The sequence below is a fragment of the Castor canadensis genome, chromosome 18 (genome assembly GCF_047511655.1).
Source record: "Castor canadensis chromosome 18, mCasCan1.hap1v2, whole genome shotgun sequence".
In the NCBI taxonomy this organism is placed as follows: Eukaryota; Metazoa; Chordata; class Mammalia; order Rodentia; family Castoridae; genus Castor; species Castor canadensis.
The window spans coordinates 3,410,896-3,433,967 of NC_133403.1; the positions used below are offsets into that span (position 1 = coordinate 3,410,896).

The 23,072-nt window shown below is 61.4% G+C and overlaps 1 protein-coding gene and 1 long non-coding RNA gene across 8 annotated transcripts in view; one reads left to right on the plus strand and one right to left on the minus strand.

Annotated features, from left to right (window-relative positions):
• The window catches only part of Osbp2 (oxysterol binding protein 2), a 121,830-nt gene that overhangs the window by 89,552 nt on the left and 9,206 nt on the right, over positions 1-23,072 (plus strand). For 4 of the 5 annotated variants that reach the window (XM_074060621.1, XM_074060623.1, XM_074060625.1 and 1 more), the window contains 5 exons: positions 11,640-11,896; positions 20,396-20,588; positions 21,068-21,185; positions 22,498-22,552; positions 22,714-22,860. In XM_074060621.1, coding sequence (XP_073916722.1) covers positions 11,640-11,896; positions 20,396-20,588; positions 21,068-21,185; positions 22,498-22,552; positions 22,714-22,860 — 770 coding nt within the window. Of the gene's footprint in view, positions 1-10,501; positions 10,557-11,639; positions 11,897-20,395; positions 20,589-21,067; positions 21,186-22,497; positions 22,553-22,713; positions 22,861-23,072 lie in introns of those variants that run through there. The other variant, XM_074060624.1, reaches the window with a different exon arrangement.
• The window catches only part of LOC109696778 (uncharacterized), a 30,215-nt gene continuing 22,566 nt past the window's right edge, over positions 15,424-23,072 (minus strand). The window contains exons 2-5 of one of the 3 annotated variants that reach the window (XR_012443416.1): positions 20,849-21,075; positions 19,250-19,435; positions 18,481-18,542; positions 15,424-16,821 (exon numbers count right to left, since the gene is read on the minus strand). This is a non-coding gene — a long non-coding RNA (uncharacterized lncRNA). The remainder of the gene's footprint in view (positions 16,822-18,480; positions 18,543-19,249; positions 19,436-20,848; positions 21,076-23,072) is intronic. The other 2 variants (XR_012443414.1, XR_012443415.1) reach the window with 2 other exon arrangements.

Genomic DNA, 23,072 nt, shown 5'->3' on the forward strand with positions numbered 1-23,072 from the left:
ACCAGCTCACGCACTCGGTTTAGTTGGGGCGCCTTCCCTCCCTCCCTCCATTTCAGCTCAGGCCCGGGACCCCACGACAGTGCGCCCCCGCCCAGCCCCGCACTGGGGCCCGTTTTCCATCATGCTTGTAAGTCGGTTTAAAAGCGCCTCGTTTATCCGCTCACGCCTCGTCCCTCTGTCCGGGTCTGAGTTCCCTTTGGGTGTCACTTTCTTTCAGCCTGAAGAGCTCCCTGCACCATTGCTTAGGGCACGGGTCAACCACCATCACGTCCTCTGGTCCCCAAACACCTTTTTCACCCTAATTTTTTTCAGGGACATTTTTAAGGGCTACGTAATTCGAAGGTTGTTTTTCTTTCTGTGTCTTTGGGCTCACACGCCTCACCTCCCTGGCACACCCCTTCTCGGGGTCCCTGTGGCCAAAATCCCAGAGCCAAAGCCGCCCCCAAATGACCGTGGCACACGCCTCGTCTCACAGAGTCGCGGCGCCTCCATTCTCCACTTCCTGTGACTGCATCCGAACACCCGAGGCTGAGCGCTTTGTGAGGAAGAGAGGTTCATCGACCTCAGAGTTCTGGAGACTGAAAGTCCAAATGCATCCCGTCTGCAGCGAGGGTCCTCAGCGGACAGCGTCCCAGGGACAGGGACTCACGGAAGAGCTCACGCAGCAAGACAGGAAGGCAGGGGGACTCGGGGACTCTCCTGGGAACCAGCCAGGTCCCGGGAGAACTCCGTGAACCCCGTGTGAGGGCAGCGCCAGCACCGGCCTGGTCACCTTCCACCAGGCCCACTTTTAAAGGTCCACCCGCCCTGAACACGGCCACACCGGGGGCCGAGCTTCCAGCGTGAGCCTCGGGGACCAAATTCAAAACGTATTTTGAATTCCCGAGAGGGGAGCAGAAGTGGGGCTCATGCTGGGTGCTGTGCTTACTCGGTGGTGAAGTGGCCCTGTGTTGTCAGCGGGGACCGCGGCTGTGGCCGGGTGCCTGGGCCTCTGCCGTAGGGACCTGTGCTAAATAAAAGTGGCCTTTCTAAGGGCACAGCCGCTCCAAGGCCTCCGCTCCACGCTCCGGCCGCCCCTGCCTCGTCCAGGGCTGGGGGGAGCAGGCCGAGGACACCTGAAGGTTCTCAGGCACGGGTGACCTGTTTAGAGGAGCCGCTCCCAGGGCGCCATGGAGCCCATGTGAGACGCGTCTGGGAACCTGGCCCGAAGGGTGACCCTCTGCAGACTGCGTAACTCAACCCTGCCTGCGCGCTTCGGGGTTTGCAGGGCCACGTGGTGACAGCCTCACAGAGCAAATGGCAGGGTCACCACCGAGTGTCCTCAGGCTTCATCCACGGCCCCGCCACCTCTGCGGCAGGTCCTTGGGCAGCTGAGGGAAGGCCGGCTGGGGACCCGGCCTTGCTGGGGCTGGGAGGTGCGTCCCGTGGGCTCAGGGAGCAGCTGTTGGGAAATGGGGTCCCCACGGCTGGGCAGGAAGCCACTGCGGGGCCCTCCGGGGCACAGGTGCCTCCTCCCTTCCCGCACTTACCGCCGGCCCTTCATCCGTCCCCTGCCCTGCCTCGGCCCAAACCTCCACCACGCCTCCACTCAGAAGGTTCCCTGCGTCAGTCTGTCCTACCCAGGCTCCAGGACTCGACAGTTAGACGTGGCCCCCTTTGTTTGGGTTTTCTGGAACAATTAGTCACTTTTCTGTCCTTTTTTTTTTTTTCTGGAGACAGCCTATCATAGTCCAGGCTGGCCTTGAACTCGCAACTCCTTCTGCCTCTGCCCCCCACGTGCTGGGATTATAGGAATGAACCACCACGCCTCTTTGAATTCCTAATTTGGAGAAATCTTTTAAAATGTATTAATTTAGGGCTGGAGGTGTGGCTCCAGTGGTAGAGCGCCTGCCTAGCAAGCACAAGGCCCTGAGTTCAAACCCCAGTACCGCCAGAAAAAGTTATTAATGTACAGTAAGAAATGTGACGTCCAGAACCCACAGAATGGCGCTTGCTGGCCCCAGAGGAAGCATTTGTCCTCCTGGGGTGACTAGGTGAGCAGGTGGCCGAGCAGCAGGGCATTAGGACACTGGAAAGGAGCTGGCTAAATTCCCACCTCGTCCGTCTTCCCCGGTTCCTTTTACGCAGCGGCCGTCCTGGGCTTGGGCTTCTCAGGGGCCTCATATTTCCAGGTTGATTTTCCTCCTTTGCAAAAACTGCTTGGGTGGCGCTTCGTCGAGCCAAGTCCTGGAAGCCACTTGCCTCCAGGGGCGATGGCACAGACCCGCCTGGCAGGGTCCCTGCCGCACCTTGGGCACAGGCTGGCCACCCCCAGCCAGCAAGTGCATGTGTGGAAGGAGCAGTGGGAGGAGCCCGTGGTGGAGCTGGGGGACACGCTCGTGTGACCTGGCCAGGCCTGGTGCACAGAGGAGTAGGCAAGGGTCTGCCCCGTGGGCTGCCTGAGGCCCAGGCAGGGAGGGTCCCTGCTGTCACACAGCCTGTTGGTGGCACTGGCAGTCAGGCCGAGGACTTGCCCAGCCAGTGGTCTTCCTGCCGAGCTGGGAACGTGGAAGGCAGGGAGCAGGCCCTGTATTGGGAAGTGGGCTCAGTCGCCCCCTCTTCCCGTCAGCTCCAGGGGGGCTCACGGTCCCCAGCAGCTCGCAGGTGCTTTTGGCCTCCCGAGGTCAGTGGGTCATCAGGGAGAGGGGCCACTGTCCCTCAGTGCTCTCCCGGAAGAATGCTGAGGTCATCAACGGGGTCCTAGCTACAGAGCCAGTGGCCCAGGACAAGAGTAACGGGGGGCTTCAGAGGAACCCCCTGGCCCCTTCTCACAGCCTCCCCGGGAGGCCGTCCACTCTGGCCCCGTTCTCCCAGGTTCACTCTACTGCTGTCGCCAGTAGACACTCCTCCCTGGGTGGCTTCAGGTGGCCTCAGCAGGCCTGGCCTGGACTAACCCACAGACTGGGGGTCAGACCCAGGGACCCAGCCTTGCGGGAAGACGCTGTTACCCTGACCTGTCCACATGGGCACGGCCTTTCAGTGGACAAAAGTCCCCTCTGCCCCCTGGCCCCAGAAAGCCATGTGATTCGGGGGTGCAGGGTCACACAGTCCCCACTCTGAGACGCACGTCCAGGTGGCTTTTACTCCTTGAACACGGGTCCATTTCACGGCCAGGTGATAACGACGATGCTCGCCCATTTTACAGTCCTCCTACCTCTGTCTCCCGCGTAGCTGGGACTACAGGCATGAGCCACCATGCCAGGCTTTCACTTTATTTTTGATTCCTTTTGTACCTCGAGAGGCACAAAGGGAAGCCCTAAACCCCAACCTCTCCGAACCCAAACCTGTAGCCACCTCTCGGCCGCTCTCCTCATCTCTCAAGTCACCGGTTCACCGGGCAGGCCTGGGCAGCACCCCCTGTGTGCCCAGCTCTGGGATGTGGGGCGCCACCAGGCCCATGCAGCCCCCACCCCTTCTGTGCCCTGTGGCCCTGGTGGCGGAGTGCCGCTCTCACTCTCCACTGATACCTGGAGGGGCCACTCGTGGAAAACTCCAGTGTGACCTGCGAGCATCAGATGGCTTCTGAGGACAAGCGGCCAGGAAAATGTAACCCAGGAGTTTCCAGTGACCTGCTTACAATGCTGGCACCAGCAGAGGCAGCCCGCTGGGTTCTCCCATGGGGCCGGCTGGGGGCTTAGGTTCCAGTCCCCTGGCTTTGGCCTTGAGACCATTTGGGCACCAAGTGAAAAACTCAGATAGGCAGTCGCCTGTGTGTCCCATCAAGGGTCCTGCTCGCTGGTCAGGGAGGGCTGACCCCATAGCACTCAGCCAAATGACAGGTCAGATGTGTCTGTGTAGACCATGGGTAAGGTCAGTGGTTTCACAAGGAGCCACGCTTGAGTCTGGCCAGAGGTAGGGACATGACCCAAAGAGCTGGTGCCTCAGGGAGGCCACCGCCCTTAGCCAGATGGGACATGGGCGACTGCTCACAGGTGACCAACGTTCTAGAGGCTGAGTGACGACTGAGTGAAAAAGCAAAGCACAAACCTGCCTTTGTGGACTGGTGGAGTGGCTCACGTGGTAGAGCGCCTGCCTAGCAAGCCTGAGGCCCTGAGTTCAAATCCCAGTGCACCAGGAAAAAAAAAAGATCCCCTTTGCCTGGCACCGGTGACTCCCGCTTGTAATCCCAGCTACTCAAGAGGCAGAGATCAGGAGGATCGGGGTTCAAAGCCTGCCAGGCAAATGGTTCATGAGACCCTGTCTTGAAAAAAACCCAACACTACAAAGGGCTGGCTTGTGGCCCAAGGCCTTTGTTCTCCTGGAATGTTAAGATAAGGTGCAGCTCTTTCCAAGAGGTGCCCCGGGCTGGAGATGGATTCTGGGTGCCTTGGGGCCACCTGGATCCCTCAGCCTGGGTTTCCCCTTCTGCAGAGTAAAGGCCACCGGGGACAAATATGCAGCATTGGGTTTATGGAATGTGACAACAGGCAGGACCTTGGGTGGCACCTAACCTGGTGCTTCCCGCCCTGACTGCAGCATCAAACCTCCTGCAGAAGCTGTTTGTAAAAACATGAAGACACTCCCTGGCCCCATCTCCCCAGGCCCTGGCCCAGGCTGAGCCCCTGCAGGTGAGGCTTTCTGAGCAGGTCACAGAGCAGGCGAGTGGGCCTATGGATGGAAGGACGAGTGGAAGGACGACCGTCCTTCCCTGCTGCTACTGCCCCAGCTTGGGCTGGGGGCCCTGTCAAAGTCCTGCCCCAAGCGGCTGGGGGTGGGGCGCATCCGGGGACAGGAAGATAAGGGAGTCCAGGTGACCTGAAAAGGACCAGCTCTCCACAGGGAGCCAGGACAGACGAACACCTGCTGTCCTTCGTCCTTCCCGGGGACTCGGTGGAAGCCCCGTGGGAGGAAGGCTGTAGGCAGCCGGGTGCTCTGGCTGGAGGAGGCTGTCAGTGGTGGGTTGTTTTGTCATCATGGCAGATGCCGTAAGTGGAGCACACGCCTCTATTTTTATGCTCCATCCCTGCCCGTGTTGATTTCCCTGGAGTGGGCCCAGCTGCCCAGAGCCGTCCATCATCCCGGGGACAGCCAAGGACAGTGTGCAGCTCCAGGTCACAGCCTTCTGCCCAAGACAGAGGCACCCTGGCTCCATGGGCGTCCTCACCCTCGCTCCTGTGCCCATTTTTCTGTCTTCGTTGTGTCCATGACTTTGACCGGGTGCTCTGGGCCTTCCAGTGAGAGGACAGGAAGGAGGAGGCCAGTTTCTCTGTCATCCTCCGAGGCCCGTGTCGCCTGATTTCTCTCCAGCGCAGGGGTCAGGGGGCATTTTCTGCCCCGAGGAGTAAGAGACCGGTGCCACAGACGCCAGCCAGCCCTCGGGAGTCGTGTTTATCAGACCAGGGACTGGGCGGGACGGGTACAATGCCTGGCCTGTGTATGACAGGCCAGGGCTCCAGCCCTTAGGCCCTGCTACCAGCTGTCCCTGGTGGGGTGTCGCCTGAATCCCTTTCCTCCAGAAGTTAGGAGATAGCTCAGAGGTGGCCACACCAGGTGCCTGGGGCATCACTAGTTCACCGTGTGTCAGTCGTCAGGGGAGGGGAGGGACGGGGCGCGGAGAGGCCCCAAGGACGCCCTGCTGGTGTTTTCTGTTTTCCCCATCAGGGTCACCAGGGTCGTGTGAGTCATTACTTATCATCATCTGATTCCCATCAGATTAGGTCCTGCGCCTTCCGGTGTCCTCAGGGACCAGCTTCTCAGCTCTGGTCCCTTTCCTCCTCAGGGACATGTCCCCATCTGTTTTCCATCTGGGTTCCCCAGTCGAGAGAGTCAGGCAGTACCTTAGACGGTCCCGTCCTGTTTCCTGGGACCCTCTGTCTCCCTGTCCCGTGGGGGTGTCCCACCCTGCTATCCCACCTCTGTCAGGGCCTCCTGCTCTCTCCTGTCCCCAGAGCCACCAGGCTCTGTAGCAATCCCAACTCACTCTGCCACTTAGAAAGAGGCCTTGGGTCCTGAGCACATGAGGACTCTCCAAGCCACCCTCGCCTCTCCCGGGGCGCTGCACTTGCGGGGTAGTGAGTGACACCTGGACATGGCTCGACATACGGAACCAGAGGAGGCAGCCACCTGGCGCCTGGGCTGTCGTTCTCACTCCCCGTCCCGCCCCACTCCCAGCTCAATCCCTGTCTCTGTGATCCAGCCAGAAAACCGGAAATGTAAATCAAAGTCACCAAAGCCGCACCCATCCGGTGGAGTCAGCTGGGGTCAGCAGCACTGTTTTCCGCCTTCTCGCTTTAAAAGTGACACCCACTGGCTGTGTCTGCTTCTCCTCAGTGGCCACAGCCAGGCTGGAAAAAGCAGTGTCCTCACCTCCACCGCGCTCAGGATGGAGTGAACGGCCCATTGCGGGGGCTGGAGGGGCGGGAGGGACAACAGTGACCTGTCCTCTTTAACCATGTTACTGGCTCCAGGGAACCCGCAGGTCACAGCTGTGACCAGCAATCAGATCCCAGCCTAGGACACCAGGCCCACTCCTGCCATGGTCACGGGGCCAGTGACAGGGAGCTGTGTTTCTCTCCCCCCCAGGCCCTGACCTCCAGGCCCTGCTCTTGCTGCCCTCTCCAGCTCCAGCTGGCCTGTCCCCTTCCACTGCAGTCCTGTCCCTCCCTCTTCCAGGACCCATCTCAGCAGCACCTGCCCCGCCACAGCTACCTGACCTCTGTATGTCACCTCCCCCGCTCCCGGTCTAAGTGACCTCTGTATGTCACCTCCCCCGCTCCCGGTCTAAGTCGGCCCACTCAGCCTTCTGGGTGTTTTTAGTTTCAGAAGCCTCCCCTCCCCCCCCCACCAAAGGGCTTCCCAAAAATCTTCATTTTCCTCCCAAGAGAAAGAAAAGCTCCACTTCCACAAATAGCCCACCTGGTACCACAGCTGCCATGGCAACTGCCCTTCCCGGGAGCCACAGTAAACCCTCAGGTGCTGACCCCGTGAGGTCACCGTGGGCCTCGGTCCCGGGAGGAGCGGTGACCGTCCCCAGCCAGGGACCTGGTGTGCCTGACCCTGCTGCAGTCCTGTGCATGTGCCCGGCTTCCCAGGGCACCAGAGGGACTTGTGAGGTCCCCGCACCCGAAAAGGAGTCTCACTGATCAACTCCAGCCCCGGGCAGCGAGTGACAACAAATGGTAACGGCAGTCACAGAACAGGAGTGCGCAGTGGTCCCCGAAGATGCCGGGTCCTAACCCTGGAACCCCTGCACGCGTCACCCGCCACGCGTTGGCCGGCGTGAGTCGGCACAGACCCTGAGATGGGCACAGTGACCCCCGCACACAAGGGAGGCGGGGACAGAGATGAACAGGTGCTGCCCTGCGGCTCTCAAGGTGGAGGAAGGGGCCGACAGCCAAGGAAAGAAGGCAGCTCCATTGTCCCCGGGCACCTCCAGGAGAGACACTGCCCCGTCACCACCCTGATTTCAGGGCCTTGGACTTGCAGAATTGCTGAGGCACTAACTGCGGTTTCAGGTCCCCGTGTGAGTTTTCTAGGACCGCTGGCCACACACAGCGGCTTAAGACAACACGAATCTATTCCCTCTGGGTGACTGGCAGGGTCACCCTCCCTCTGCAGGCTCCAGGGACAGATCTGTCCCCGGGCCCTTCTCCTGGCTTCTGACAATCACAGGCGTCCGCGTCCTTTGGATGTACCGCAGCCTGGAGGGACCGCGCTGTGGCTCTTTGATCTGAACGTACAAGTGCCCGGCTCAGCGTGGCACAGGCGGGAAAGACAGCATGACAGGCTCCCAGCAACCGGAGCTCTCTTCCTGGCCGGAAGTCACTGCTCGGTCACCTGAAGAGCGGGGTGGCCTCTCTCAGCTGCTTTCCTAGCTCTCGGTCACTGTGGCCTGCACCGGGACACGGGGAACGGTGGGAGTGACTGGGGGGGGACGTGGTGAGGAGCACAGACTTAGAGCCAGCTGCCTGGGCTGGGACCCCAGCTCTACCACTTGCTGACTGAAGGGCCGTCCCACTCCATGCCTCAGTTTCCCCCACGTCCGCTCCTGTGAAAGGAAGCTGCTAAGAGAGCAGGGATCAAATGAATTATTTGTGTAGCGCTATAAAAAATCAACCCTGGCACCTTGTGTAAGTCTAGATGCTACTGCAGCAGTCACTGTGACTGTCCTGGCTGTCTGCTGGAAGACGGCTGCCCTGCCAGCTGCCTTGTTGCTGACCAACGGGAAGCCACCCCTTCCAGGCTTCTTCCTGACCTCCTGGGACCCAGGCTGCTCTGGGGCGGTTCACCCAGCACGGCCCAGAAGCACCAGGTGCAGGAAATGCCAGACGCGGGCCGAGCGAGGCGGAAGGGCTGCCTGCAGGGCCTTGGCGGAGGTGAGGGCAGAGGGGCGCCCTGTCACAGGCCCAGTGGGTGCGGTCATCGCGGCTGGAGGTGGAGGGTGGGCGCACGGGGTGCCATCTGCACTCCTCTGAGTGGCCCCTGCCCCCTGCTGCTGGCCAGCAAAGGCGTCCTTCCCCACCCTCCCCACCCCCCTCCAGCCCCACTCTTGAGATGCCCGCAGACCTGGCAGCCCACGAGCAGCGTGTGTGAGCAGAGGCCAGCGGCCCACCACCAGGTGGCGCTGATAGCTGACGCGCGGCCTGGTGACCCCTGAGATGTTCCTGGGCCTGAGTTTTATTCCCAGTGGGAAGCAGAAACACAGAGGCTCTGGGGGCCCTAAAAACGTGAGGGGCCCCAGGGTCAGAATCCTGAAACTGCAGCCCTACACAACTCCCTACATCCGGGAGCTCTCCTTACTCTGGAATAAATTTCTTCCCGGTAGAGGTCACCTTCAAGGACACAGTGGGCGATGGGAGGCTCGCAGTTGTTTTCGTGACTTTTGATGGTGTCTGTGCTGTGTGATCCTTCAGGGAGCAAAAACTACACCGGGTGTGGTGGTGCACACCTGTAATCCCGGCACTTGGGAGACTGAGGCGGGAGGTTCTCAAACTTGAGGCAAGCCTGGGGTACGTTTTTTGCTAAAAAAAATGAAATGAACCTAGCCTTGTATGCACATATGAATAATAAAAGAAAAAGGAAAAAAAATAATAATAAACCCAAGGAAACAAAAAAACATAAGCTAAGTCGATACCATTCAGTATTTTTCCTAGTTTCGGGACTATCACATTAAATAGATTCATTTTTCAGCACTGGTGATTGGACTCAGGGCTGCAAATGCTTCACCACTTGAGCCACACCCTGCTCCCTTTGCCCGGGGTCACCTTGAACCAAAACCATCCTACTTCCGCCTCCGAGAAACTGGGATTACAGGCAGGAGCCACCATACCTGGCTAAATAGTTTTTATTTGCATCTCTTAACTGTTGACCCTGAATTTCTCAATTTCCACATTCACAGATTCAACCAACCAGAGATCAGAAATATTTGGGAAAAAATTGCATCGATCCTAAACAATACAAAGGGTCTTATTTCTTGTCACTGTTCCCTAGGCAATGCAGGACAACTATTTGCATGGCGTCTGTACTATTAAGTAAACTCGTAAGTAATCTAGACGTCACTTAAATACGCAGGAGAGGTAGCAGGGCCTGTGGCAAATACTGCACCAGCCTACGTCGGAGGAGCTTAGGATCCTGGGGGTTCTAGCTCCAGCCCCCCAAAGATACCAGCAGACAACTGTTGAGCTTCGTCCATCTGTCTGTCCAGTGTAGGTTTGCTCCTTGTGAGGCCTCCTGACATAGAACCGAGACTTCTGGACTCAGCATGGCCACAGGTCACTTGTTTTGGGGGCCAGGTGACCATCACTGGCCAGCTCTGCTCCCCCCGGCCTGGGGTCACGCCACTGTGCTGTGTGTGGGCAGCCCTTAGCCTCGCTGTGGGAATGCGGAGGCGCTGCCTCTTGCTCCTGGGGGGTGGCAGGTCTGTAAGGACAGCATGGGAGTGTGGCCGTGACTGGCCACCTGTGGCCTTGTCCCTGGGCGAGTGCCACCATCTCTGGGTGTGGCGGGGTTCAGGGGTCCTGTCTGCCCAAGTTCACCCCTCCTGTTGACTGCAGCCCCTGGGCTGTCTGTCTCTCCAGTCCACCCACCTGCCACCGGTCTTGCCTGTCTCCAGGTCACTGCTCAGATGCCATCTGCTCCCTTTTGCCAAGGAAAAAGGGAACAGGACCCTTGGCCTGCACCAGTGGCCCCCTCGCCATCTCCCTCTGCAGCCTGTCCCTCCATGCCCGGCCCTACCACCTGCTTCTTGCCCCAGAGCCCGCCCTCTTGTGTGTGTGACAAGCCAACCCAGACAGCCCCCGAAGCATTCCCACTCCGCTGCCATCGTGAGGCCCTGTCCCCTCCTCAGCTCTTGCTTGGAGAACCAGGGTCACATTGAGGCTGAACTGCAGCCAATGCGCCCTCACAGGGTCCTCCTGGTGGCCAGCTGGTGACCATTCTGCCTGGTTATTGGCTGGTCATGCTGGTTGTTAGATTAGGAAGGTGACACGCGGCTGTCAGTGCCAGGAGGGCATCAGAAGCCAGGTTCTGATGCCAGACAGACTGACATGCTACAGAATCCACTTGCCTCATGGTCCTGGGTGAGTTCAGTGTTCTTCTGTCCCCAGACCCACCTCCCCGGGTCACCATGTGCATTAGCTCCCAGCTGGGGAGCCTTTCCGAGGCCATGGGAGAGAAAAAGCCGTGTGACACTGAGCTGGAGTCAGGTTTGGCTCTGCCCCCAAATAGGGAAGCCCTAAGCCTGCGATGTGATCTGAGAGGGCATGCCACCGTCCCCGCAGGGAGGGAGGAAGCGCCACTGTCACCAGCCTCCACTGGGAGGCTCGGATGTCCTATCGAAGAAGCAAGTGGGCCAGACACAGGGTCACTCTGGGGCATGGCCAGAAGGGAGGTCACTGCCCCCGCCTGGAGCCCCGCCACGGGGACAAGGCTCGCTGAACGCGCCCCCCTCACCCTCCCAGGCCCGGGCGGCTGGCCTGACCCTGCCATGGGCTCAGGGCACACAGGGGACGGGGACTGAGCTGTGTCCACCCCCGTGCGCCTTGCCTGCCCTGCCGTGGGGCGAAATCTGTTCTCTGAAAACGCATCCTCTTCCTTTGTTTTTCTTGTGCGTTTCTATCCTGGGTGACAGATTTCCTTCATCTAAAAAACGTGACAAGCCTTTGTTGTTTCTGAAACGAGGGCTTCACGCGCGGGCTCCGGGACCCACAGGCCGCCAGTGGGTGCTTCTGGGCCCGGGGAGAGGCAGGGCCGGGCCCGGGCCCCCGATGCGGGCTGGGTTGGCAGGAAGGGGGGGCGACAAGGGCCCCCTGGCAGCTGTGTGAGAGGCGAGATGGCGGTGGGGACCGGGGAGAGCCGAGCCAGCAGCCTGGCGTGACACAGAGCCCTACTGTGCGCTGGGCGCACGGGGCAGAGGCCTGGGGTAGGGGTTGGCCAGGGAGGCGCTGGGCCTGTGCCCCACTGCACCCCGTGCACGGAACTGATTTTGGGGGTGCCATCTGCCCTGCTGTCCGCAGGGTCTCAGGCCATGGTGATGACAACCAGAGAGGCTCGTCTCCTTTGCTGGTGGTGCTGGGGCTTGAACTCAGGACCTCGCGCTTGCTAAGCAGCCACTCTACCGCTTGGGCCCCGGCTCCAGCCCAAGCCACTGCCTTTCCCCACAGATGACTCTGGGGACGACGACGAAGAGACCGCCTCCCCCACCGACAAGAGCGAGCTCCACCAGACCCTCAAGGAGCTCTCGGGGAGGCTGGCCGAGCTCAGCACGTGCAGTGACCTCATCTCGAAGCACGGCGCGGCCCTGCAGCGCTCCCTGAACGAGCTGGACAGCCTCAAGATCCCCTGGGAGAGCGGGGAGAAGCTGAAGGCGGTCAACGAGCGGGCCACGCTCTTCCGCATCACGTCCAATGCTATGATCAACGTGAGTGCCACCGCGTCACCGGGGCGGGGCGCGGGCTCGGGGTGGGGGGAGGGGGGAGCTGGCTCCGTGTCAGCGGGACAGGGCCCCCGAGTGGGCGGCCGCGAGCACTTGACCGATCAGGCCTCGTGTCCTGTGGCTCCAAGTCGTCTTCCAAGGCCAGCCCCCTTGTACACTGCGTCCCTCCAGAGTTGGCGGGGGATCTGGTTGGGATCTGCACACGGGTCAGGGCCCCAGTGGGGACGCCAGCCCAGAGGGCCAGCTCAAGCCCGTGCTGAGGACATGGCTCCACAGTGGCCCTCGGTGGCCCTTCCCCTACCCCCCGCAGAGGAAGCAGGGTCAGGGCTCCCATGTGCACGGGGAGCAGGCACGCGTGTGGCTGGCGGAAGAGCTTTGGGTCTCAGCCGCCGAGGGTCCTGAGGGACTTGCCAGCAGGTGGACACGGACACGGACACGGACACGGCAAGCAGCCACTTGACGTGGGAGGCACAGCCGCGGGAGCCGGGGCTCTGCTGGGAGCCGCGGTTCTCCCTTCGGCCTGGGCTGCCCCCGGGCCTCCACCTCCAGACCTGGGCGTGACTGAAGCAGCCTCCCGGGGACAGCGCCCTGGAGGGGACCTGCAGGCCAGGGGCCCCAGTCACAGGGAACCCGGGTGACGCGCTGTGGGGACCGGGCCAAGGCAGAGGAGGTGCGCAGACGTGGAGGCGCAGACTGTGACTCAGGAGGGCGCTGGGCGGGCAGGGGACAGTGGGCAGGGCCAGTGGCCAGGGGAGCCCCCGCCGGGGACCAAGCCTCCAAGCTGAGGGCGCGGCGCAGGGCCAAGTGCCAGGGCCCAGGCCCAACAGGAAACCCAAGGGCAGGGCGGGAAGCCCACTGCAGGCCAAGGGATCAGCCCAGGGCACCCAAACCCTGTCCCCCACTGGCCGGATTCGCCAGCCGGTCGGCACGACTGTGACACAGGAGGGGCCTCACCACACCTGTCCAGAAATGCTGAGGCCTGGAGGCCCAGGTGTGGCCTCAGGACACCCTACCCTGCACTGAGGGTGACCACCAGCAAGCACGGCCACCCTACTCGCTGCCCGCCCACTTCCCCGCAGCCACCCTCTGGGTCGCCCGCCTCCGTCAGAGCTCCCAGCTTCGGGGCCAGGTCCCTGGACTCCTGGCGACACACCCAGATGTCAGCGTCTGGTGACACAACGCCGCGTTCATGTTTCTCTGTCCGTCCGTCCGTCTGGAAGCCAACACCGCCCGCACTGAGGCAGCCTCCGCCCCTTCTCCAACTGCGGAGGCTCCTGGGCGATGAGCGCGTGCCGAGCCGTTGTTTGGGACACGCAGCCCCCTCAGGAAGCGTGTGACAGTCGGCCTTAAGTGGCAGGAGCCGCACCCTGGGTCGGGCTCCGCAGGTGGACTGGTGTGAACCCGACCGCTCCAGCCGGGAAGGGACAGCAGAAGTGAGGGCTGGCCAACAGGCTGCCTTGCAGCCCAGGAGGACCGAGGACCCCCTGTCGCACACCGTGCAAATTCTCACTGTGTGGCAAGCTTGCCGAGGGCTGTGGGGACGCACAGGTCACCCCCGGCCAGGGCTCAGCTTCCCTCTGAGCCAGAGGCCGTAACTAAGGCCACCACGCGCCTTCCGCCCCAGTCCTCCTCACACGTGCTCGTCGTTTCACTGGGTAGTTAGTCCCAGACGGGAGCAGAGAAGTCACCTGTGTTGCCACAGCCCGGTGTCATCAAGGCAAGATGCACACCAGGTCTGCGCGGACCCACGCGGGAGTGACAGCCTGAGGGCGAGAGTCCCAGAGGCTGCAAATGCCCCCACCCCCCCCTGGCTGCGCTGAGTCAGGACATGGGGGGAGGGGTGACCTCACATCCACCCGGGGACCCCAGTTCCAGGAACCTGAGTCTTGGGCGTGTTTTACCCAAAGTTGCCGTGTGACTGCTACTTCCTAAGCCTAAGGTCCCACCAGAGCCCCTCCTGGAGGCTGGGGACCCACAGAGGGAAGCCACCCTTAGTTCTCAGAAGGCACAAAAAAAATCTAATGTCTCTTGGACATTTCTCTTTATTGGTGGGACTGGGGTTTGAACTCAGGACTTTGCACTGGCGAAGCAGGCGCTCTCCCGCTTGAGCCACTCCTCCAGTCCTTTTTCTTCAGGTTATTTTGGAGATGGGTCTTGAGAACCATTTGCCCAGGCTGGCCTCAAACCTCGATCCTTCCGATCTCAGCCTCCCAAGTAGCTGGGATTACAGGTGTGAGCCACCTGCACACTCACATATGTCTGGAGACATCTCTTACAGGAGCTTCACCAAAGGAAGCTATTTGTCCCCATTGTGGGAATCCAGATGCAGCTCCAATGTCCCCTCCCCACCTCTGCCTGACTGTGCAGGTAGCAGGGAGGTTTCCAGCAGCCCACACCTGAGTTTGGCCCCAAGGACAGGGCAGGCCTCCTGCTAGCCCTGGAGGTCAGTTTTCCCCGTCACCTCTGACTGAGTGTGGGCCAAATGGAACAGAGCTAGAGCCAGCTGGCCTGAGAAAGCGCAGTGCCCAGGGCGACCCAGGGCCGGCCGGCTGCCAGCCTCGCTTTCCCCAAGATGGCAGAGAATGCGGCCTTGTTCGGTCCTCAGGAGAAAAGGCCGGGAACAGCTTTCCAACCTTTCATTTTGGGAAAGGGTGTCTGGTGTCAGGAGCCTTTTGGCCCCAACCTTCCAATGGAGCAGGCGAGGAATATGCCCCAAGAGTCCCCAAGAGCCCGTCCTCCATGGGGTGCGGGTCCACCCATGTGCCCTCTGCTCCCCAAGGGCAGGGCACTGTCCTCATGACGTCCCTGTGCGGCTGGAGGAACTAGATGCTTGCACCTGGACACCGAGTGACACTGCAGTGCTCCACCCCACTGTGCCTGTGCTGGAGCCATGGCCGTGTGGCTCGTGTGGCTAGGGACGTCCTGCCCAATGGCCTTTAACCCAGATGTTAGCAACTGCCCCGAGCCCTCCCCACACCTGTTGCAGGGTGGGACTCCGCGGGGAACAGGCAGGCCACCCACACCTAGCGCCCCCAGTCCAGCCGACCTTCCCAGTGACGTCACGCCTGTATTTGGTGCTGCGACCTTCAAGAGGAATGTCAGGTTACATGGCCTCTTTCGAAAGTCGAATATGGGGAAGGGCTGAGGAGGGGCAGGGAAGGCCCAGCCCCACAGAGGGTGACCCTGGGGTACCAGTCACGGGCACCTCTCCACTGGGAGCCAGGGCAAGCCACAGCCAGGCCTGCAGAGGGGCAGAGGCAGTGGTCCCAAGCCTTCCTGATTCCACGGTCCTCGCGGGAGGGACACAAACCTGTCCCTCCCCTTCACTTGGCGGGAGGTCAGGAACATGTCACCCGGCAACCCCATCCCAGCATCGCATCTTCAGGTCTGCAGGGTCTCGTGGGCACCCTGCAAGGGCAGGACACACGGTCCCTGGCAGCCAGCAGCCCTGTAACCTCCCTATCTGGCACAGGGTCCGCCTGGGGGGGGGAGGGAGACGGAGGGGGAGAGAGGTGGGGGAGGGGGGGGGAGGGAGGGAGAGAGGAAAAGAGAGAGAGAGAGAAAAGAGCGAGGGAGGGACAGAGAGAGGGAGGGAGGGAGAGCGAGCGATTCAACAGGAGCAAATGGATGACCGGCAGAATCCCTGGCCAAGCCTGCCTGGCCTAGCGGGAGCTTTTCTGCTGATAAAAGCCCGCCCAGCACGTCCCCGTCCCCGCAGGGACCTGTCTGGGTGACTGTGAATTAGTCTTCGGTTGAGAATTCCCAGAGCACGAGTGGGTGACTTCGGGCTCTGGAATGAGCACCGTGCAGAGTGGCTCTGCCGGCCTCAGAACCAAGTGTGCCCCGGGCATGGCTTGGGTCTGTCCCTTAGAAGAGGGTCGAGCTAGCTCAGACCGCAAGCTCACGCTTTGCTATCAGCGTGCGTAGCGTGAGGAGAACGAGCCTCCAGTTTATTCTCGTTTCCTGTAAGTTTACGGATTTCTTTTGGTGGGACTGGGGTTTGACTCAGGGCTTCGCACTTGCAAAGCAGGCGCTGTACTGCTCGGGCCGCACCTCCAGTCCGTTTTTCCTGTAAGATTGTCGTTGTGGTGAGACAAAGTGCCCAGCTTCAAGGACAGGCCTAGGAGTGGAGGGTGTAGGAGGGGAGGGCGGAGTAGCCACTCCACGTGGTGACAGCAGTGTCCTCCCAAGAGCCACGTGAGGTTGGTGTCAGGTGCCACCCCTAGGCCCACTCAGAATGAGTGAAACGACCCAATTTGTGTTTGAGCAGGAGCTGTGCTGGGGAACCGGGCTGGTGGGAGTCAGGGCCCTGGAGGAAGCCCGGGGTGAGGGAGAGGGCTGGTGCTGCCCTGAGATGAAGGCAAGGCCATCGGAGGGCCTCCCAGGTGTGGGCCTGAGCCACCAGAGCAGGGGCCCTTGCTGCCCGGACCCCTCCGCCTTCCCCCGGGTCCCAGCTGGATGAACGAGGGTCATTCTCCACCCAGGCAAAGCCAGGTAGCCAGCCATCCAGTGCCCAGCGGGGGCAGAGAGCAGGAAGGCAGGGACTGACCCTGCACCCCAGGGAGGATGGGAGACATTGTAGGGAGGCAGGGGTGGGGAGACAGAGCCCAGACGGCCACAGCGGCGCACAGGGGCAGCTGAGGATGGGCACATGGACACAGAGTCAGCAACCTGGGGCCCTTGGCCAGGCTTCTAGAAATGAAGACCCCAGGTCAGCAGGAACCACTCCCGCTGGGAGTACCTGAGATCTCTCCGTTTAGCTCACTGCCCAGGGACAGGGATACGCGGGGCTCCCTGGGGCAGAGTCAGCCGTGGGGAGGCCCGGAGTGGCCACTGGTCCTTCCGGGGTCCATGGCAGGTCCCTGTCAGCTGACCACTGTTCTGCTCCTGACAGCTTGCTCAGCTGGGGCCTGGGGAGACAGGTAAAAATAGATTCCAGAATGGTCTCAAATCAGCTGGCAAACGGCAGGCAGATGGTGCCGGCCCCTGTGCACGGGGTGAACCGTTTTGAGCGTGCGGAGGGCTATTTTAGTTTGAACGAAGCAGAAAGCTGCCTCTCCCCGTGGGGCGTGAGTCACAGTGTTGGTTGGGCCTTGCTGTGACACAGTGAGAAAGGGCAAGGAGAGGTGGCCAGCCTGACCCTGCCCGGCCCTGGGAGCTGGGCCTACACAGCCTGGCCCCCTCTCCCATGTGGCCCAAATGGCTGTCCACCCCAACATCCAGAAGTTGTCTGGCCCCTTCCTCACGCCTGTCTATGAGGCAAGTGACAGTGGAGGCCACGGGCAGGTTGAGGGGCCACTGGAGGCCGAGCTCAGGCAGGGTCCTTGCTCCACAGACCCTCCCGAGTTGCAGAGGCTGCCCCAGGCAACACACAGGCCAGGCCGCGACCCCATGCTTGCTGTCCCGCTTGTGCCGAGGAACAGGTGGTCACAGGCAGGATTAGTGCCAGGATTAGCAAAAGCGATTAGAGCCCGTCGTCCTCCTGCGGCACAGCTGGGCAGAGGCTTCCAGATGAGGTGCCGTCTGTCCCATGAGCGTCTGTCCAGGCAGCCAGGACAAATCCCCCATGGGGCTCACAGTACCGTTGCTGACTTGGTTTCCCCTGGGTGCTCAGCACCAATCGATGCTCCTCAGAAGGGAGAATGCCCAGTGGGCGGCAGGGCTAGGATGCCCCAGCCTGGAACCGAGCAGGGCCAGCGCCCGTGTGGGAGGCCCCACTTTGCTGTCCATCATGGGCTTCAAGGGTCTCACTTCGCCTTGGGGGCACCTCAGCAGACTCCCCGTCTTCCTCACGGGGGCAGACTTGCACCGTCCAGGGAAGCCTGCACCCCAGCCCCCCATCCTGCCCCTCTGTATCTCAGAACCCCCCCAGGTCCCCACATCCCTTGCAACCCTCAGGGTGGGAAGAAGGAGAGGGGCTGGGAACTGAAAACTGGTCCCCATCCTGGGGACAATCGACAGAATGGGTCACAGAACCGCAGATTCTGTAGGCGTCCCCAGGCCTGGCACCCAGTCCATGCCATGAGGACACTGAGTTCTAGCATGTTCTGTACGTGCCCCAGAGCAGGGCCCATCCACCTCCCCTGCACAGACCCAGGATCCGTGAGGGGTGGGTAGGAGTTCTCAACCGCTGAGGGGCGAGTGTAAGCTTTCTGCTCCCAGGTGGTGGTGTCACAGAGCCTCAGAGACAATGAGACCAGCTCAGGACTTGGCTGGATCAGCCTGGCCTTCCCTGGGGCCCTCCCGGCAGCCTCCGCGCGCAGGCCCCCCTGCTGGGCCCCAGGCTTAACCCAGCTTAGTGGGCACACAGCCCTGGGGCAGTGTCCAGCTCAGCATTTCAGGGCAAAATAGGGGCCAGGCCGGCACAGCGTGACCAGGATGGGGCCTGGCGGGGGCCAGCAGCCGCAGAGGAGACCCTGGGAGTTGGGGACGGACACCAGGTGGGTGCATGGGGGTGGAGGGGCAGATGGGCCTCTGCAGTCCACAGGTGACCTGGGTAGGTCAGTGCCCTCTGCCACCAGGGTTGGTACCAAAAGTCCCGGGTCCCCTTTAGATCTGCGTGTGCTCACCTCAGCCACCTGTGCCCAGCTGTGGCAGGGAAGTGACGCTCTGCCGCTTGGCCCTGTGGTAACTGAGGTAGACAGCCCCTTGGTCACATGACCAAGGGACCGGTAGCAGCCTGCCACCCTGCGAGGCAGCACCCTATCCCTGAGGCCGAGGCGGGGACCTGGTGCTTGGGCAGGTTATCACTCCCAAACATCCCTGTTAGTGAGGGTCTCCCAGGAGCCCAGCTCTACCACACGAAGGCCACAGGATCCCACGACAAAGTCCCTGCCTTCCAGGACAGGGTGCTCTGCCCTTGTTCCTCCAGACAGCAGTGAAGACCAGCCTCCCCCAACAAACTGGCTGTGCTGGCTCTGTGCACAGGGACTCAGACCCCAGCCCTGCACACACTTCCCAGGGGTCTTGGGACTGGGTCACCTCCTGGTCACGCTTGGCTCAGCACTTGTGAGGGAGGTGGGGCCACACCAGAATCCCAGGGGTGTTCAGGGTTGAGAGGGGAAGGGCAGGAAGCCACAGACGAGGTGGGCTGGACGTGAGAGCTTCGGGGAGGGCACCCAAGGAGACGGGCTGGGGGCCGGGTCTGTGAGAGGCTGCAGCCGTCCAGGTGTTTGGAGAACGCTCCATTTTCCCTCAGAGGACAAAGAGATCACTTCTGAAGTATTCAGGGCCCGGAACAGCGAGGGTAGGAGGAGGGCCTAGCTCACCCTTGCTCTGTGAGCCCATTTTGCTTTTGCTTCTAGGAAGCCTGACCCGATTTGAGTTTTTGAGAATTACCGTGGTCTTCGACAGCTCCTTTTTTCTGTTGCGTGGCTCTCTGTGTCTCAACTTGCGCAGTGTGGGTTACACCAGGGCAAAGCACTGTCCACATTGATCACGGGAAGACGTGGGCACACAGGATGGAGGAGGGCTGGAGAGGGCCAAGGTGGGCCTCCAGGCAGGGCACCCCAGACCAGCAAAAACCTGAAAAGTATAAAGCCATCTGTCACCCTTCAGCTGTACCACAGGCTGTCCCCTGTGGGGTGTCTGAGCCAGTGGAGCCCAAGAAGGTACCCAACGCAGAGCCGTGGGGAGCCCATCTGCTCCCCAAAGGAGGCCCAGGACTCCTCCACCCCCATGAGTCTGCGCCCCTGATGGGGCGCCACTGGACGCACTCATGCTTCCAGAAACCTGCTGAGTGTCGGGGAGCCCTTGCTAAGAGGTCAGCATGAACAGGAACTTGCCAACCTCAGCGACGGTGCTTAAGTGGCATGTCCTGGGTCCCTGTCACAGATGGGGGCTCACACGCTCCAGTCCCTCCAGAAAAGCACATTTTGGACCCCAGGGCTTGGGCTCCGGAGGACATGCGTGGAGCGCAGTGGTGCTCAGAGCGGGCTGGCACGGCAGCGCCGGGAGGCAGCCACATAGCAGGTGTGGCCGGGGTACACAGCCCCTCCTGCTGGGTTAGGCAGGGAATCCAGAGGCCCCTGGCTTGGACCGCACTCCCTTTGGGGATGGCTGAGGCCTGAGCCTTCCTCGCAGCTCTGCTTCACAACAGTGTGGCGGAACCGCGCGTGGCCGAGAAGGGTCTGGATGTGGCTCGGCGGGGGAAGCTTGTGACAGACTGGGAGGTAGCAGGTGCAGAGCTGCGGGCTCAGTGCTACCGCACAGGACTTGCGACTTCTCCGAGCCAGGCAGCACAGCAGAATACACCTCTGTTCCTTCTCTGCCAAAACCAGGGCCTGGCCTGAAGTGTCAGGTTGCTCTAAGTCCTAGTGGGGACTGGGTGGTGACAAACATCAGGTCAGCGTACAGTGAGGACGTGGCAGTGGGGAGCTGGGGTCCCAGCCGTGAGGAGCAGTAACCTAGCTCTGGGGGCCGTGGCGGGCAGCAACACCTGGGCTGGGCCTGCTGCCCACACAGCCACCGTCCCGTCCCTCGCAGGCCTGCAGGGACTTCCTGGAACTAGCTGAGACTCACAGCCGGAAATGGCAGCGGGCGTTGCAGTATGAGCAGGAGCAGCGCGTCCACCTGGAGGAGACCATCGAGCAGCTGGCCAAGCAGCACAACAGCCTCGAGCGAGCCTTCCGTGGTGCCCCGGGCCGGCTGGCCAGCCCCAGCCAGACCTTCAGCCAGGGTGAGTGACCCCAGCTGGCACCACCGAGCTGCTTCCAGGCACCCCAACACACGCACACACACCCGACACACCACCGCTGGGCTCCTCCAGGCCAACAGTCAGCTGGCGACAGCCTCCCCATGTGTAGTCTCAAATTCTAAAAGTTCAGTCAGCCCAACTGTCCCCTCTGTGGCAGAGCAGCCCAGGCACCAGGTGGCTTCTCTGCTGACCTCAGGCTGGGGACCCATCAGAAAAGGAAGCTGGGCTACAGACAGGCTTACCTCCATGCTGAGATCAGGGGAGGCTTCCAGGAGGCGGCCTCTGAGCCATGAAGGTGTTGAAAGGAAACACGTTGTCCCAGGGAAGGGAGCACGGACAGCCATGTCCAGGGTAACGGAGGCAGGGTCGGAAGGCCAGGCAGCCCTTGGCTCTGGGCCTCCAGCAGGAGGAGGAGCCCTTTCTGAGGTGGCAAAGTGAGGCAGGTTTCCGCGGGTCTCCAGGAAGTCTCCTGACGGCCAAAGGCGAGGACAGTGAGGAAGATGAGGACACCGAATACTTCGATGCCATGGAAGATTCCACGTCCTTCATCACCGTGATCACCGAGGCCAGCGAGGACAGGTGGGCCTCCGTGAGCAGGGCTGCCCACTGTCATCTGGCAGAGTCCCCTGGGGTTGGCCTTGCCCACTCTGTCCTCTGGTCTGCGAGCAGCTGTGTATCCGGGGTCTCAGGTCTGTTCTAGAAGGTTTTGTCAGGTTCTGTTCTTCCTTACACCATGCCTAACGTTTGCATCTGGAGCGTCATTTGAAATGGAGGTGAAAGCTGGGGGCCCTGACTCAGACTTACAGCCCCGCTTCTTAGGGAGGGAGCAGAAGGGTCCAGGTGGAGGCCAGGTCAGGCCAAAAAATTAGTGAGACTTGAGCTCGACAAAGCCAGGTGTGGTGGTGGACATCTACAGTCCCACCTACAAGCAGGCAGAACTAGGAGGACCACAGCCCAACGCCAGCCCCAGGCAACAACCCAAGACCTTTTCTGAAAAGTAATCAAAGCGAAAAGCAGGTCTGGGGCTTGCGGTTCAAGCAGTAGAGCACCTGCCCAGCCAGCGTGAAGCACTCAGTTCAAACCCCAGAGCCGCAAAAAAAAAAAAAATGGAGATAGTGAAGGGCACAGGCTGATGAGTCCCAGCCTGGGACAGGGGAACCCCAGCGGGTACCAGCTGCCGTTTGTCATCATCTGAGGTCAGAGAAGAGATGCTGTCTCTCCTGCTTCCAAGCCTGTCCTTTCAGGATGGCTCTAATACACTAAGTACGACAGGGACCAACACATTCGCTGTCAGACTCTCGGATCCACGGGCTTCACCTGTGGGTGAGGCTCATGGCGGGTGGCCAGGTGCAGAAGGAAAACGAGATTGGCGGGCAGGCTGTGCACAGGCTGGGGTCAGCGGGGAACAGGCTGGTGTCTGCTCCCTTCCTCGCCCCAGGGGAGGCGCCAGCCAGGCCCATCCCTCCAGCAGTGTGCGTCCCCTCAGGATCATTTTTAGGTAGCGCAGCTTGGCCACCCTGGCCTTCCTTCCACTTGTAGCTCTGTGACCAAGAAAGCACTGATCAGGCTGTCCCCTGTCCCATGCCTAGAGCCTCCAGGATCTGGGCTCCCTCCAGTAACCAGGGGGCTCCTACCTGTCCTGTGGTCGTGGCCACCACGGGCCTGTTCCTGGCCTGGTTGGCTTGCACTGCCCCTCCACAGGCTCCCCCAGAGCCTGGCCCCTTGGCCTGTCACCCCTGGCTGCTGTGGCCGCCTGTTCCACAAATGTCAGGGCACGGAGCTGCACCAGAAGCACTTTCTGCCCTCTGGTTACCCTGGCGTTCCTCAGGTCTGGACAGGTGGCCAGGTAACAAGGAGGTGTCCGTGACCAGCCTCCCCTTGTTTCCTGCAGAAAAGCCGAGGGTGGCACCGTAACAAGCTCCGTGGAGTGGACCTCGGCAGACAATGTGAGTGGGGGGGCCGCACCCGAGAGCCCAGCAGCAACGCCCAGCCTGGGTGACCAGCACTGTGAGCTCGGGCCCCGTGGGTCCCTGGGTCTGCCTCCCACGTGGTGGGCAGTGTGCCTGAGGCTGGGTCGGCCTGCTGAGGCCTGTGCCGTTCTCCACAGGAACGGGAAGGTGCCTCGATCGTGCCCAAGGACTCGTCCAAGGTCAAGAGGCGCACCAGCATCCCCAACAAGCCAAGCTACAGCCTCAACCTCTGGAGCATCATGAAGAACTGCATCGGCCGCGAGCTCTCCAGGATCCCCATGCCGGTGGGGCGCTTGGGGCAGCGCGAGGGCTCTGGGCTGGATGTCCTCTCCTCAGGGCACCTGAGGAGCACGTAGCTAGTGATCAGCCATGTCCCAGTTGGCAGGGGTGCTCAGGCTGAGAGGTGGGAGGGGCCCGTGTGGAGCAGGACGTGGGACCTGGCTTGGTACATGGGTAGCGGCAGGAGTGGGCACTGCAGATGGAGGGGTGGCCTCCT